The sequence below is a fragment of the Orycteropus afer genome, unplaced genomic scaffold, assembly GCF_000298275.1.
Source record: "Orycteropus afer afer isolate SDZICR_OR568_19922 unplaced genomic scaffold, OryAfe1.0 scaffold00182, whole genome shotgun sequence".
NCBI classification, from domain to species: domain Eukaryota; kingdom Metazoa; phylum Chordata; class Mammalia; order Tubulidentata; family Orycteropodidae; genus Orycteropus; species Orycteropus afer.
In genome coordinates, this window is record NW_006921769.1 from 5155412 (window position 1) to 5173148 (window position 17737).

The 17737-nt window shown below is 38.3% G+C and overlaps 1 protein-coding gene across 1 annotated transcript in view; it reads right to left on the bottom strand.

Moving 5' to 3' along the window:
- Window positions 1-332: 332 nt before the first annotated feature.
- The window catches only part of STX7 (syntaxin 7), a 42021-nt gene continuing 24616 nt past the window's right edge, over window positions 333-17737 (bottom strand). Inside the window, exons 2-9 of the mRNA XM_007947372.2 lie at window positions 14536-14605; window positions 13871-13964; window positions 12973-13110; window positions 10921-10973; window positions 10172-10268; window positions 8942-9014; window positions 5844-5926; window positions 333-425 (exon numbers count right to left, since the gene is read on the bottom strand). Of these exons, the coding sequence (XP_007945563.1) occupies window positions 333-425; window positions 5844-5926; window positions 8942-9014; window positions 10172-10268; window positions 10921-10973; window positions 12973-13110; window positions 13871-13964; window positions 14536-14605 (701 nt within the window). The remainder of the gene's footprint in view (window positions 426-5843; window positions 5927-8941; window positions 9015-10171; window positions 10269-10920; window positions 10974-12972; window positions 13111-13870; window positions 13965-14535; window positions 14606-17737) is intronic.

Sequence of the window (17737 nt, forward strand, 5' to 3'; positions counted from 1 at the left end):
AGTGACAGAGAAATGCATTATAGAGCACAAACACCTCGAGTCGACTAATTCTCAAAACTCAGTCGACAGGATAAATAAATTATAAAGGAAAAGCATATACAATGTGGGCAAAAACCTAACAGATATTAGACTGAAAAGCATGGAAGTTATGCCAGCAGTGGTATTTAGAAAACCTTTCAGTATTAGAAAATATCAGATTTAGTCCAAAGGAAACTTCCCCCCAAATAAAAATAACAAAGTAGGGGAATCTTTACAAAAATTAAAAAACACGATTACAGGGCTCTTCCGACTTGACTTAGACAATGTAGTGCAATGGTGCGTGGTTTATAATGTTAGCCTTTCACTCCGAATATGATGAGACCAATAATCACAACTCCAATGACAACGATAAAAATGATGATGCACAGGGTTTTTCTGGATTTGCGCTGCAGATGCAAACACAAAAACAAAAACATTTTTTACAGATTTAATGGAGCATCTCTATAGCAACTGAAAAGGATTTGGTTCATTCCTAGAGTAAAATCAATAGCATGTATTCTTCTCAAAATTCTGGTTGTATTTTTTGCCTTTCAAAAATCTCTTCAAAATGTAAGACACTACTATTTTAAAACATATTCTTCTTGAATAACTGAGGGAGTAGTTCCCAACTTTTTTATGTTATGTGTTTTAATTTACTTCTAGAAGACAATGAGTTATTTATTTTCTAAATGATTGCTATTCATGAATAGTAACACAGCTATTGGCTTTTGTTAACATTTTATTGTGCTTTAGGTGCAAGTTTATATTGCAAACTAGCTTTCCCAATCAATAATCCATACACAAGTTGTTCCCTGACACTGGTTGCTATACCCACAACATGTCAGCACTCTCCCTATTTCCTCCTTGGCTTCCCTGTTTCCATTCATGCAGTCTCCCTGTGTTTTCATCTTTGGTTTTGGGCAAATGTTGCCCTTTTCGTCTCCTATAGTTGATTGTTCTGAGGAGTACATTATTACCATTGCTTTATCGTCCCATCTGTTATTTGGCTGGAAGGTAGCCTCAGGAGTGTCTTCAAGTTAGAAGGTTTTCTCAGGGCAGTAGTCTCTGTGGTTCTTCTGGTCTCTTTCTGATCAATAAATCTGGTGGTTTTTTTTTTTTTTTTTAAATTTTGTCCTATATATTTTTTTTAACCCATTCTCATCAAGACCTTCTATTGCAATCTTGGTCGGAGTGGTCAGTAGTGGAAGCTGGGTACCATCCAGCTCTTCTGGCCTCAGATTTAGTGAAAGCTATGGTTCATGTGGGCCATTAGTCCTTTGAACTAACTTGAGTTGTCATGTTTATTCTTCTACACTCCAGGTGGAAAAGACCAATAGTTGCTTCTTCAATGGCCACTCGCAAGCTTTTAAGACCCCAGACGTTACTCATCAGACTAGGCAGAACATTATCTTTATGAAGCTGTGGTCCTTAGCCTGCAGTCCTGATGTCTAAGTAGTTTCTATAATTGGGCCCTCTAACTGCCCTATTTCTGAAGAAAGATTGGGCAATCTGCTTCCATAGAGATACCACCTTGGAAACCCAAGGATGGGTCACTATGAGTCAAATGACTTGGCGATAGTGGCTTTTTTTTTTTTTTTTTGAGTTCATATGCCTAAGGGATTTGACTGCTAACCAGAAGGTTGGCAGTTCAAACCCACCAGCCACTCCCTGGAAGGAAAGTTGGGCAATCTACTTCCGTAGTTATACTACCTCGGAAACCCAAGGAAGAGTCACTATGAGTCAGATCCAACTCAACAGCAATGGGTATGCCCTATTAAGGATCTCAGGAGCTCTGGGGTTGTAGTGCCTAAGGCATGTGACTGCTAATCAGAAGGCTGGTGGTTCAAACCCACCAGCCATTCCTCACAAGGAAGATTAGGCAATTTACTTCCATAGTGATACCACCTCAGAAACCTGAAGAGGGGTTGCTATGATTCGATCCAACTCGATGGCAGTGAGTTTGGTTTTGGTTTTGACTATCTAGTTAAGGATGTCTGATGGCACAGTGGTTAAAGCATTAGGCTTGTTAACTGAAAGGTCAGTGGTTCAGACCTCCATCAGCTGCTCTGCAGAAGAAAGATGAGGCAGTCTGCTTCTGCCAAGATTTACAACCTTGGAAACCCTATGGGGCAGTTCCACTGTGAGTTGGAATCAACTCCATGGCAGTGGGTTTGGTTTTGGTTTACTATTTAGTTAGCACTTCTCCCTTCCTCCCTCTACCTCCCTGTGGTAACCATAAAATAATTTTTCTTTTTGTGTGTAAATCTATCTTGATTTTTAAATTTTTCAAATTTTGATGGTAATTTTTATAGAGATATGCTTGAGTTCAAAAAAGAAGACACAGAAATAAAAGCTATTGTCTTAAACAAATAGTCCGAGGTTACCTTTCCATGAAAATAAAGAACAGCTTAAAAGCTTATATAGTTTTTAATTTAATATTCTCAAAAAGTTACTCTTAAAAATTGAGTTCCTAAAAATACCAGCATGTGGAAATTATCCCTAAAATAAATTTATGAAATTCTAAAATCATTCCCATTGTTTAATATTAATGGAAACTCAATTCAAAATCTTAACATAAAATAAAGAGCTAAAAAATTATAATGTTGTCATTTAAAAGATAAAGGTTAAGAATGTTGCTTCAATCTTCAGTCCCGGAGCAGCTGTAGATTTCCATTTCTTTAATGGCTTGTGTCGCTCACAGCAACATACAGGAATCATTTTTCTTACAAAGTAGAAAAATTGGTAAATTTACTTTTTGTCAACTACCATGACCATACAATTTATAAAAAAGATATGTGTCTAAATCTGAAATGACCCTGAAAACCACAACTTCTTTCAGGATTTCCCATGTTCATCTAATTTTCAACTCAATAATCCTGACGTATTAAATTAAATTCCTCAAAAGTTTTATTATCGTCATGCATAAATATTTTCCTAGCCTCTGCTTGGTCACCACAGATACTTAGGTGCTGTAACTTTACGAGTAGTCTCAGGTATTCCTCTATGGTATATTTGTTGTCTAGGGTTCTCTCCTTAGCGTGGGGTGGTGTCTTTGAGTGTTATAGTGATAAAAGAAGCATTCAGCACCTTCTTTTATGCTCAGAATTCATCCCAGTAATTTATATATGCCACATTTTACAGATTTCATAAGGTTACTATGAAGGTTTCCAAGTAGAACTGTTAGAAAGTTGCCCCTTTTTCAGCATATGGGCTGTATGTCCCTCTCCTCATCCCTTCAGGGCCTGTGTGAATTAAGCATGGGAAGGGGGACCCAGACCTAGGGGAGCTTAGGAAGATGTGTTCTTTTTCCCCAGTGTGGATGTTGGCTTGTTCTTCCACAAGGAATAGAGAGGAAAAGTAAAACCTGGGGGCACATCTACATTCTCCAAAAATCCACAACTAAAACAAAACAATACATAAGTCTAGTCACTAATAAATCCTGTTGAACACTTAAGTTTGAACAAATTTTTTTGCCAATAAATCCATGAGTTTTGGCATTTACAACTGCAGTGTAGCAAATTCCATAGTGTGGCTTTTCTAGCCATAAGTCTTTGTAAACTCCGTGTTGGAATTTGCCATGAGCAACTGAGTAGCTCTTGATTGTTAATGTTGTATATCTGTGGTATTTCTTTTGGGAGTGGCACGAAGCAATCTTCTGGGAAGTCCACTCTCCCAGGTGTAGAGAATCCTGATGTTGGGATTGGTTAGTTTGGTCACTCTGCCAGGCTCAAAGGGAGCCCTCCTAGAGGCAGAAGAAATCTCTCTCATTGCCAGCTGGGAGATGTGAGAGACATGCACTGCTGGGAGAGAAACACCAAGAGACAAACACTATTGGGAGAGAGACTAAGAGACTGTCGGCTGAGAAACGGCAGGCTGAGAGAGACTGAGTATGTTCCTGAGCTTGAATTGTAGCCTGTGGCTTCCCTATTAAACCCCATAATCTGTAAGTTTTGTGTGGCCACTGCAGCAAATTATCAAACCCAGCAGAGAGCTGGTGGGTGCTGCAGGAGGAACAGCTGGTATTGGGGTTGCTAAAAGGGCTGGAGGGAGGCAGCATGTCTGGCCTCACAGGGATAGCCCTTGGGCTACTGATAGTGATTCTGTCTTCCTCTTGTGGGATTAAAGAAGGTCAGAAGATGCACCCTCCCTGCCCCTTTGTCAATGATTTACCACTTGTGTGTGTGTGTGTTTTCAGTTATTCATGAGTAACACTTAAAGTCCACGGCATAGTGTTATTAATCCCACTGAGCTGTCTATCTGAATAATATGCACAAAGCTGGCAAAAAGGAGTTAATTAGTAACCTGGCCTTATTGGAACTCAGCAATCTCTAAATAGCTTTATTGTTTCCACACATCCCACATATACACATGTATAATGAAAAAGAACGGCACTACAATGAAAGGTAATTTGTAAGGTTAGTGAGAAAAGCAAAAAGCAATGGGAAATATCTAATAAGGTGACTGTATCACAGATATTTTTAAGAAGGTAACAAGGTTTGAGAAAATGTTATTTATGAATGTGGTAGTTAAGTTTTGTGTTAAGTTGGCTGGGCCTGGTTGAGTGGCTGGGCAGCTGGATGTAGTTATTGTCCGTGATGAGACTGGTAATCAACTCCATGGTGGGATCTACTGGAGCAGCTGAGTAGCTGCCCTAGGGATGCAGCTTGCTTCCAGCATATAATGAGAAGCATTGAGAAAGGTCTCTGAGCTTTTTGGCATACTTGGACCCTGCATGTAACCAAGTCTTCATCTCAGTGGCCTGCCATGTTGTCTGGCAATCTTGGGGCTGTTAATGGACTTGAATTAGTGGCCTGTGGTACTGCTTGATAATCTTGGGACAGCCATTTTACTTGCTGACCTTGGGTTTCTCAGTCTCAGCAGCCAGCAGCTACCTGAGCTAAGAGACGTCTCTAGCTTCAATGGGCTGGGAGCAAGAGGAACAACCGAAGCCCAAGGTCAAGGGGCTTTCACCTAGCCCCTAGAGCTGGCACTTTGAACTCGGACTTCTACCCTCCTAACCTGTAAGAGAATAAATCCCTGTTTGTTCAAACCACCCATTTGTGGTATTTCTGTTAGAGTGGCACTAGAAAACCTAAACAATGAATAATCAAAAAACAGACTTTTAAATGGGAATTCAATGCTATGGTGGTATTTAAGGATTCCCAGAGAGCTTTATCCTTGTTGAACATAAAAGGTCTACATATTGTTTTATATATTAATAATTCATGATCCTAATATTTGTATAATGCTTTATACATAATTTATATTTGACAGATACATACGGATTTCTTGTATTAACTTGATTCACTTACGAAATAAATTCATTCCTAGGGAAGGGCCTGGTGAATGCTGACAGAATATCTCACAGTCAGTGACATCGCAAGCTAAAATAATCTCAGTGGGACCTGAAGAGATTGGGTAAAGATCTTGTCTCTTAAGACGCAACTGACAGAAAGAAAGTGAGAGTAAAAGAAATACAGGGAGAAGGCTTTCAAAGAGATTTCTGGTTGGAAAGCCACAATAACATCAGTGATTACCAACCATTAGCAAAACCTACAGTCCGCTACTGCTTCCCTGAGACTGAACACTAAACTGCATCTCTCTGAGGGCCATAATGCTGGTTCAAACCTACGAATATACAGGCTAAAACCAGTTCTCAACTGACTGGCATATTCTGACTTCTCTTCCCTGGGATTTAAAAATGTTATTTAATATCTCCAACCACTTAAATGTGATTCTATTTTAGCAACAATAACAAAAATTAACACACGCACACACACACACACACACACGAAATTAAGAACACTGATGACAGTTAGCATTACCTGATACTCTGCCGCCCTGGACAGCTGCTGGTTTGCTTGCTGAACATGTACCTCTGCATTTTCTACATTGGCTTCTATGCTATCTTTAGAACAAAACACACACACAGAGCTATCTGTTAGACACAGATTAATGTCCCAGTAACAGAACTGAATAAATCACTGTATTTCATTCAAGGTCAGACTAAATCTGCCCGATATTCAAAGGTTAATATTAGTAGTATATGAAAAAGTTGATTTTTTTTTTCTTTTTGAACTCTATGTCTTCCCTATACCATTTCACAGGTGGCTCAAGCAAGACTTTGAAGCATTTTCTTCACTTCGTTTCCAGGACACTACGATTCACTTGCCTTTCCTCTACATCATTGACCATTCTTTCATAGTCTTTTTTTCCTGGTGCTTCAGCTCTCTGGGCTCTAAATCAAGGGTCAATGAACTTTTTCTTTCTCTAAAGGGCCAGATAGCAAATATGTTAAGCTTTGCAGGCCACGTGCTCTCCATTACAACCACACAACTCTTCTTGCACCATGCAACAGCAGCTACAGACAACACATACAAGAATGGATAGTCTACTGACTCTACGTGTTTGTTGGACACAGGGTTACATCCTCAGAACCCATCTTTTCTCTGTCTACGCTTACATCCTAGGTGACCTCTTCCAGTCTTATGGCTTGTGGTGCAGTGAATTACTTACTATGGCTTTTCTGTTGTTGTTGTTATGTGTTTTTGTGACTTCCACCAGATGACTGAGTGGGACTATGTAAATGTGAGGTGCTGGTGGCCCACCAAGGGGACTGGATAACTTGATAATAATATAAAGAAAGTCCTTGGCATCCTTGTAGGGGTTGTTGTTATGGGCCGTCAAGTCAGCCCCGACTCATAGTGACCCCTCCTTGGGTTTCTGAGGTGGTATCTCCATGGAAGTAGATTGCCCAGCCTTCCTTCCAAGGAGTAGCTGGTGGGTTTGAACCACCAGCCTTCTGGTTAGCAGTCAAGTACCTTAGGCACTATGCTACCAGAGCTCCTCTTTGTAGAGGTGGGACTATTCAAACAAGGTATTTAGAACCTAATGTGAGGACTGGTGAGGTTTGCCACCCTCTAGGCTTAAAATGGGCCATCCCAGAGGTGGATAGTGTGATTTTACTACCATCAAGAAAGAAAAGCCAGAAATGGAGTGTGTCCTTTGGACCCAAGATCCCTGCACTGAATCTCCTCAAGCCAGGAGACAGAGAGATAGCTGAAACACTTTGCTGAGACAATGAAAGCCAGTAGCAGACCCTGGCAGCAGAGACCAGCCTGAGACAGAGCAGTGGGCTTCATGGCCCACAGAGCAAGAGAGTTGAATGCCTTTAGGCAGAGGCTTGCTGGCAGAGTGAGGTACCTCTCTGGGCACCTACTGGCAGAGCTAGAAGAGCTTTGTATACTTGCTCAAGCAGAGCAGAGGCCAGGCTGAGAATCCAAGGGCCAAAGAAAGGCCAACCTATGAGCATGGTTGAGGGGAGACTGTCCTGACTGAAGAATTGCATCCTTTGCATTCCTGAACCTAAACTATAACCTGTAACTTTTCTAATAAACCTCATAATGGTGAGTACTGTCTGTGAGTTCTATGTGGCCATTGTAATGGATTATTAAAACCAGCAGAGAAGTAGAGAGTGCTGTGGGAGGGGCTGTTGGTGTCAGAGTTAGGAAAAAGGTTGGAGGGTGGTAGCATGTCTGACATCTCACAGGAATCAACTTTGGGTTGTTGATGCTAATGGTGGTTCTCTCTCCCCTTCATGAAGTTAGAGGAGGTCAGACTCCATTGCCTGTGTGCCATTTTTGTGTGGCTTTAAATACTATCTATGTGGAGATGTCATTGTTAGGTGCCCTTGAGATGACTATGACTGACAGCAACCTTATGGGACAGAGTGGAACTGCCCCATCAGGTTTACTTGACTGTAATCTTTGTAGGAACAGATTGACAGCTCATTTTTCTGTGGAGCTGCTGGGTGGGTATGAACTGCCAACCTTCTGGTTAAGAGCCAAGCCATTATGCCACCAGGGCTCCTTATGATGACTCCCATTTAAACCCCAGACTAAACTTACTCCCTGGACCAAGATGATTTCCAGTCTAGATTAGTGCTTGATATAGATTTGTTGAATGAATGAATGAATAAAGGTTTCTAAAATTTCACCCAGTGTGTACTGGGGCTAGATAGGGGATTAAAACAGATAGATAATACTTCTATTAAACTAAAGGTGCAAGTAGGACCTCTGGTAGCATAGTGCCTAAGGCACTTGACTGCTAACCAGAAGGCTGGTGGTTCAAACCCACCGGCCACTCCTCAGAAGGAAGACTGGGCAATCCACTTCTGTAGTGATACTACCTCGGCAACCCAAGGAGGGGTCGCTATGAGTCAGGGCCGACTCGATGGCACATAACAACAACAACAAAGGTGCAAGTATTTCAATTGAACCAATCTCAGAAAATATATTAAATGCATCTTATAATTATTAAATATCCCCACACATTATCTTCATGTTTCAAAATGTTGAAAATTGTTAGGATCTTGATCAATGCTTATAATTGAAAAAACATTACATTTAAAATTTAAAGGGAATTTTAGTCATTGCTTTATTTTTAAAACAAAAAACAAATTAAAGAATTCCTAGTTTCTGAGTAATACTACTAAATTAATCTACCAATAAGCTGTTAGAATGATTAGGTAAATAGCTACCTATTTCCTCTAATCACAAAGACAAGACAGCAGGCACAATTACAAATACTACACATTTCCCAAAAGTCCTTGGGAAAGTGATGGTAATCATTTGGGATATGACAGAAACCATGAACACTGGGAATCAGCTGGAAGGACCCTTCAATGGCTGCAGCAGCAGGAGAGTCTGATTAAATGTGGTGCTTCTAAAATAGAAGAAGCTGTTTCTTTCAACCACTAAGAGTGAAAAACGAGATCTATTTTAGATGTCAAGTCAAGCTCTGTTGATTCCAGGAAGGGAACCAAAAGGAGAGAGGAAGCAGTTGGTCTTGCCCATGAAAGCTGTCACAGGTAAACTGCATGTAGCTTGTTCTCAATTCAGAAAATTAAATTAGTAGAACTTACCTATCACATCTCCTTGTTCATGAATCATCATTCCCAAATCTTTAAATATTTCATTGATATCCATAATATCAGCCTAAAAAGAAAAAAGGAACATAGTGTTATAATCAGAAATCTAGCTCCTCCAACACAGTGGAAAATGACAAAACCCTAAACCAACACTCACACAGGCTAGCATGCATCTACATTTGCTACTTAAATTTTGGGAATATAGAAAAAGAGTTTTCTATAAGCAATCCTAATAAAGATCCTGAATAGCATCAGTTCTCTAATATAAATCCGTGATATTAAAAATATCAGGTAAGGAAACAGGATCTATGATAGAGACAGGGCCATGGGTTATTGCCTTTATTTTATGCAACCTGGTCTTCTATTTTATACAGTATCTACTCACAATAATGCATTAATTCTAGTAATAATTCACACATCAATTTGACATTTTAAAATAATATAATATAAGGTATAAATTTAAAGTTTCACATTTATAAATTTGAAGATGCAGTGGAAAGATGGATAAAGAAGTTATCAATTTATTTTACATCAACATATGGTAGCTAATATTTTGCCTGATTAAAGAGTAACGCTGAAATGTTTTATTAAGGGCAGTGGGGTAATTTATATAACCTTCTGTGTATCTTAGTCTCCCTATGTGTAAAATGGTGAAGGTGACACAGTTAAGTTTTTGTAAGTAACAAGTGAGGTAATTAACAAACAATGTATTGCCTAGTACCCAATATATGGAAAGCTCTAACAAGCTGTTGCTATTGTTAGCTCTTATTGGTCTACTTTTTAGGAAATAGGTAGGTTCCACAGGAACTAAGTAAGATTCAATAAACCTTTAGATTTCTTTGATGTCATAAACACACTAAAGAGAAAGAATATCATTTTAAATCTCTTGTAAAAAGTCTTACTCATCCACGTAGGATACGGATGCCATTCAGTCTCTCTGGAGAGTCATTTATCTCTAGACTGATATTTTCTCAATTCTACAGTTACTTTTAGATGACTTAACAAACAAACAAACAAACAACTAGGGGGTAGGGAACATGTGCTATCACTCAAGTACAAATACTTCCCAAAACAAAATTATTCTAAGTTATGTAGTAGAAATACCACCACATTGATGTATTTATTTAATTCCTTTCTGGATTCTTTTTCAGCATTTTTAAGCACCTTAAGGAAAAACTCTCTACGAATAGAGCATCAGCTCAACTCTAAAAGCATAAGGCTTACTTCAAGTTGCTTAATAGAAGACTCTCTCTCATGAATAAGGCGGAGGTCATCCTCTGTAATTTCTTCATCTTGCACCTGCACTTGAGATTGAGTTTGGCTAGCAAGAAAAACAGAAAAAGGAAAGACAGGCATTAAAATCAATGGAAATTATCTTTAACTTAAGAAATACTTACCAAACATTTTGTTCTTCAAAATGAGAAAATTTCTCACTTAAAAAAAAGTTTAAAAATAAAACAGGAATAGTCATCAAGTTTTATTCATTTGTATTCCACTGATAACTGATCCTATTTTATTTTATATAAAGGTTTAGAGGTAAATTTACTTATTGGGAAGCTGCATTTGACAACTGGATAGTTTTTCTTGGTTGAATTATATCTTACACAACAGAATCATCTATTGTAAATAATAATTAAGCCAATAAATATTTATTTGGACCTTACTTTTCCAATATGGCAATGATACTTTATTGAAAAAATTTTCACACATGCTCAAATTTATTATCTGTTTTCAATTTACAAATGACAGGATATTGGTGATATAATATGCAAAGAACTTTAATTCTGTTCCAAAAACTAAAACGTGTCAATAAAAACCAAGAAGCAAACCCACGGCTATCACGTTGGTTACAACTCACAAAGACCTCCACTGGGTTTCCAAGGCTATAAATCTTGACAGAAGCAGATTGCCCATTTTCCTTCCAAGGATTGGCCGTGCCATTTGGAAAATTATCTTTTGATTTCATTTCTTACCTTTCCCAGGATACAAAATTCCTTTCCTTTGAACCATCCTCAGGGAAACCACCCTGAAAATTTAGGGAATAAGAAAGATTGAGAAGGGACAAAGAAAAGCAAGAATAAAAATGAAAAAAAAAAAACCTCTCACATTTTCCCTTATAATATCCTAAACTGATTTATGTGTGTGTATGTATGTATGTATGTATGTATGTATACATATGAGGTCTGTGTAACTGTGCCACGCACTCCCACACATAGAGAGAGAGAAAGAGAAGAAAGGAAAGAGAGGGCTAGTGAGAGAAAGGGAAAGATGTTGTGGTTCTAGATTTGGAGGCCCACTGCTTCAAGCAGTAATCAAATTATCTTGTAATCTCACAAGGAAGGAATTCATTAATGATTCTCAGTGGGAAAATGAGAAATATTATTTGGTTAAAACTCCTACAGTAAAAAGAAATAACTTCTGATCATTTCTAAGGGCATTTAAATTTGGATTAACTCAAAATTCTACTTTAATATTTTACTAATTTCCAGGCTTATATAATTATTTTCCAATATTAGGAAGATATATTCACTGTGTTCATTTCCATCATCTTCATATAATCATATAAAGTGCTACCTACACTAGCATTTAAACAATGTGAAAGCCTTAAGTACCAAGTCAGTGTGGGAACACTACTTAGAATTTAACCCTAATCTCTTTAGACAAAGTATGTTTCTTTATTTGTATGTAATCTACAATATTTTCCTCCAAGACATGGGGAAAATACTATAGTGGTACACAGTGATACATAGAGGTAACCATCTCCTCTCTTTAAGCAGAAACATCTGAAAAATAAACGTTCAAATGTTGATTTTCAAGGTATTTACTGATCTTTGTGACTTAAAAAACATGGCAATGTAATTTTTTAGGTCCTCCCAATGTGTACTCACTCTAAGTACCCCTAGTTAGTATCAAATTCATGTTTACAATGCATTTTTTTTTCATTCTTTAATTTTATTGTGATTTGGGTGAAAGTGTACAGAGCAAATTCATCTTCCATACAGCAGTTCACATACACTGTCTCATGACATTGACTGTAATCTCCCATAATGAACTGCTCTCCTCCCACTTCCAACCCATAGCCACGTCTTCTGTGTGTCCTTCCCTCTCATGTACTCCTGCCCCCACAAGCTGTCTCCCTGTGCATGCACAGCCCTTCTATTTTCCAATGTTTGTTCTCTCCAAGGAGTATATCTACCCAATGTAAATGTTCAGCTCATATGCCTGCCTTTTGTTTGGCTGGAACCCACAGGAGTGGGTTCAATTTCAGACCTGAAGGGCAGCTAGGGGCCATAGTCTCAGTGGTTCCACCAGGCTCTATTAGAGCAGCAAACCTGGCCGCTTTTTTTAAAAAATGATTTTGAGTTTTGTTCTACATTGTTCTCCCAATCTATCCAGGATCTCCTACATACATCCCCTCCTCTAAGTGGTTGACAGTGGTAGCCGGGCACCATCTAGTTCTGATCTCATAGTCGTATTGGCTGAGGATCACATAGTGTACCAGTCCCTTGGATTAATTGTTTCCATGTGCCTTTGGCTTTCTTCATTCTTCTTTGCTCTGGATGAGGGGAGATCCATTGTTGCATCTAGATGGCTGCTGGCAAGCTTTTAAGATCCCCATCGCTACTCACCAAAGTAGGATGTGGAACAGTGTTTTTGGGTAGTATGTTATGCCAATTGAGCTTGATGTCCTTTGCAACCATGGTCCCTAGCCCACAGGTCTAACTACTTGCTCCCTCTGGGAAGCTGGCTGTTGCCAAGAAGTGACTATAACCTTGTCCTTTGTCAGCTCTACTATATACCTAGAAATTCTTATGCAACATACAAACACACCTATAGAAACACTGTCTGCCAACCCTATACATGGTCATGGGCACATTGCCTCTTGCATAGACATACCTAATTGTTCAGCCTGTCCACCCATCCATCCATCATCCATTCATAGATCAATGTTTGCCATCATTAACAACACAGTATATGTGCAAATGGTTCAACGTTATGTTTACAATGTATTTTTAAATACTTACAGATACTCTGGAGCTGGCTCTAACTCGAGCAACAAAGTCTTTCTCTCTCTCAGCTGCTTGCCTCTGAACCTTTTGAAAATTTGTCAGTGATGTTGTGAATTCAGCCACTAAGCGATCCTTCTGGATTTTCCTTTGACGCTAGAGAAAAGGAAGAAGAAACAAACAAAACAAACAAACAAACAAAAACTACTAGAATCAAGCTGTGAAGTTCTATGGGATTCACAGAAGTTACAGATCACCACTAGCGAGGGGTCACCATGAGTAGAAATGAACTCAAAGACAACTACAACAACAGCTCTTTCTATGATATTGAAAAGGTACTCACTCCCCCACTTCAGGGCTTTACTGATGAACTCTCAATAACATTCTGACAACATGGTCAAATACTGTGCATACTTTACCTTGAGGCAAAGAGCCCAAAGGTGCCAGACTTCTCACTTATGTGCTCTAAAAAGCCAGGTCATGATTTCGATGTTATTTAAAAATAATTCTTCTTCAGGCAAAAAACATACAAACAAAAAAACACCTTATATTCTCACCTGAATAATAATTTTCAGCCCTGTAAGGAAGCCAGGAAGTAAATGTGTGTACCTAGGACACCTCACACCTTGAGTGAGCGTGCATGGGGCACCTGGTCAGTCCTGGGAGGCTGGGGAACAATTACTCAGGAAGTACCTTCAAGCACTTAGTTATGGGTCAGGGCAAATCCATGGGAATGGTTTTTGCTTTATGAGCCACAGGGTACCACCTGAGCAGTTAAACAAAGTTTTATGTTCTGTGAACTAATCTCAGAATTTTTTTTTCCTCCTAATTTCCTTGCTTACAGTTCAAAGATCCTACAATACATTTGATTTCTTTCACGTTCAATACATCAAGAAGGTGTCTTAAAGCTTGTTACCTGTTCACTGGGGGTGGTGGGCAAAGATCCGAACTCTTTAATGTACTTATCTGTTTCTTTGGCAAGCTGGTTAGTGTACTGCTGCTTCTGTTGCCTGAAGTGAGAAAACACGCATTACAGTCAAAGAACTAAGTATTTCATTAAGCTACAACTCTGCCGCTTGAAATCTACCCTAAGGAATAATTTTATAAAAACTGCTTTTTCAGAGACAGACTCTAAAGTTTGTATATGAAAATAAAATTTTCAGCTTCTTTCATAAACACTTCTGAACTATATGACATGGGGTGGGGTGTCTTTATTCACACAAGGTAACCAAGTTTAGAGAAGTATTAGCAGTCATGCAACAATATGGATGACTCAAGTTAGAAGCAAATTTAACCACAAGACTGTGGGTTGTCTGGTCTTTCATGTGTGGAATCTCAGGGCTCGGGAGTCTTTTATCTGCATCCTGCTCCTGGGAGTCACTAGGTGAACAAGTGGAGAGAATTTGTTGCCTTAGACTTTGCCTCAGGGTCCATCTACAAACAACAACACGACACCCAGCCATGGAGTTGGATAAAGCAGCACAAAAACCTTTTCAATTTTCCGTTGTCTTCTCCCATAAACATAATACTGCACACTGTCAAAGCAATACAAGCCAACATTTTTTTAAATTAAATACTTACAGCTGTTGCCTTAGTTCAGGTGAATCTTGAGGTGTTCCAAGTTGATTCAGAGTCCGTTGTATTTCCACAGCTATGATAATGGAAAATTAATGTGTGATTATTTACAAATATCAGGGTAACAAAATAATAGATCTGAAATTAAACCAGACAGTCAGGTAGTTAAAAAAAGGTATAAAAACAGAGATTAAATATGAAAATATATTAAAAAAAGAGAAACTATTTAAAACTAATTGGCAACAATAACAGACTAATTTTCAAGAGGAAATGATGTGGGGATGTTACCGTACGGAACTGCACTGTACTAATGAGTCAAAAATATCTTCTTACTCTGCCATCAACGTTGGCACACAGAGTTTCACGTAAGATGAGGCAGTCTGCTTCTGTCAAGACTTACAGCCTTGGAAACCCTAGGGGACAATTCTACTCCATCCTATTGGGTTACCATGAGTAGGAATTGACTCAGTGGCAGTGGATTTGTTTTGGTTTGCTATTGGCATAAAATTTGTAAGGAATGTAACTGCAATAATTATGTAATACATTAGAATATAAAATGAGTGAATGACTAGCTAATAAACATGAAGGGAATAACAGAATTAGAAAAAAATAATTTTTAATTACCTATGTAATAATTAGGGAGCTCTGGTGGCGTAGTGCCTAAGGTGCTTGACTGCTAACCAGAGAGCTGATAATTCAAACCCACCAGCCACTCCTCAGAAGGAAGGTTGGGCAATCTACTTCCCTAGTGATACTGCCTCGGAAACCCAAGGAGGGGTCACTATGAGTCAGATCCGACTCAAGCATAGTGAGTTTATGTAGTAATTAGGAGCTCTGGTGGCGTAGTGCCTAAGGCATCTGACTGCTAACCAGAAGTCTGGCGGTTCAAACCCACCAGCCAATCCGCCTTGGAAACCCAAGAAGGGGTCACTATGAGTCAGATACGACTCCACAGCAGTAAGTTTTTTTTTTTTTTTTTAATGCAATAATTAAGCAGCTCTCCTGGTGTAGTGCATAACCCATGTGGCTGCTAATCAGAAGGTCAGTGGTTCAAACCACCAGCAGCTCTGTGGAAGGAAGACGGGCAATCTACTTCTGTACAGATTTACAGCCTCAGAAACCCAATGGGGATCACTAAGAGTTGGAATTATTTTGATGGCAGTGAGTTAGGTTTTGGTCTGGTATGTAAAAATTAATTCAGACAAGGAGCCTCAGAGTCTTCACACGACCTCAAATTGCTACCATATAGGTAACTGAGGTGTTCCAAGTTGATTCCGAGTCTTCTGTATTTATTTTAATTACAAAAGAAATAGATAAATCTGTTGCTTAAATATAAATGATCAGGCTTAGCACCAACAAGGGGCAAACTGGCATTATGAACCTCCTGGCATGACGCAATGAGGAAAGACAAGATGACCTTTGTATTTCCTTGTAAAAATGTTTGATCTGAATCTAGTCATGACGAACAATCAGACCAATCTAGACTGTGGTCTGGACTTCTCAAATATATCAATGTCATAAAAGGAAAACAAACAAACGAAAAGAAGTAAAAGAAGGCAACAAAGTGCTTCTAAATTAAAGAACACTAAAGAACTAAAGTGCCCACAAAACATCGTATTATCTTTATCTGGATTCTGAACCAGAAAAAAGGAAGAAGCTATTAAAAAAAAAAAAAAAAAAAAAATTATGAAGTCACTTGGAGAAATGTGACTGAGAAGAGAGAACTATTAAAGTTGTAAAATTTCAAATACTATCAGTGAACTGAGGTGATGGGTATACAAAATACTCATTATACTATACTTTTACTTTTCTGTAGGTTTAACATATTTAATATTAAAAATTAGGGGTTAAAAATCTCATGCTAAACTCACAATCCAGAAGTCTATGACCACTGCAGTGAAGACAGCCTCTTCAACAAGGAAGAAGGCCAACATACGTTGTAGTTGTTGGTGTTATGTGCTGTGGAGTCGGCCCCGACCCATAGCGACCCCTGCTTGGGTTTCTGAGGCAGTATCACTACAGAAGTGGCTTGCCCAACCTTCCTTTTGAGGAGTGGCTGGTGGGTTTGAACCACCAGCCTTGGTTTTACATATGGGCGTACATAAATCAAATGTCACAGTCTAAGAGTCTGAAAATCCACCTCATAGCAGACAATGTCAGAATTGCAAGAATTAGAGAAAAATTATCCAACCCACTCATTCTTTTACTTAAAATGAATGGCCTATTTGTATAGCTTTAGTGCTTTCAAATAGTCATTTATTTATGAGATCAAAGAAACGATAGTATTCTAAACCTCAGGATTATTTTTGCTCATTGAGGATGCTGTAATGAGAGCTGCTTTCAAGTCAAAGCTGAAAATATAAATACTAGTGAGGAATCATACAACATATAGTAACTGTTACCATTTAGCAAGTTTCAAGGAATTTCTTTTTGCTTTTTTTGTGTATATGGTAAGGTTTTCCTTTTGTAGGGTGGAGAATTTTTGCTTGTTATCCTTAACTTATAGCTAACTGTAAGTACTTAAATATTTTATTTATAACCTCAACAGATTTTCTTGAAATTGATTTATAAGGGGTTACAATTTTTATATATATTTTTAACAACAACCTGTTGATAAGACAAATGGTAGTGTGGAATTCTGTAGGATAGACAGGTATTTATCTCATATTTTGCTTTTAAAAAGTCCAATGAAGTAAGAAAAAAATAATTATTCAATAAATGACAATAGGAAAATGGACTAATCATTTGGTGAAAAAAAATAGAACCTTACCATACATAACATTACAAAACAAATTCACAACAAATTATTACTTTAAATACTTAAACATTTAAAATAGTGAATTGTTACAACAAAATGTAAATATATAGTTATTATATGCTATTTAAGGAGCTCTGGTGGCATAGTGCCTAAGGCACCTGACTGCTAACCAGAAGGATGGTGGTTCAAATCCACCAGCCACTCTGTGGAAGGAAGACAAGGTAGTCTACTTCGGTAAAGATTTACCACCTCAGAAACCCAATGGGGGTGGCTATAACTGGAATCTACTCAATGGCAGTGAGTGAGTGTAAGTGGTATGATGTTTGTAAGATCTTGGAATCAGGAATAAAAGACTATCTAAATATGATTTTAAAAAAAAAAACCCTAAAAATTGAGGAAAATACTGACAAATTGGACTACAAAAAAAAATTTTAACTGAGGAATGGATAA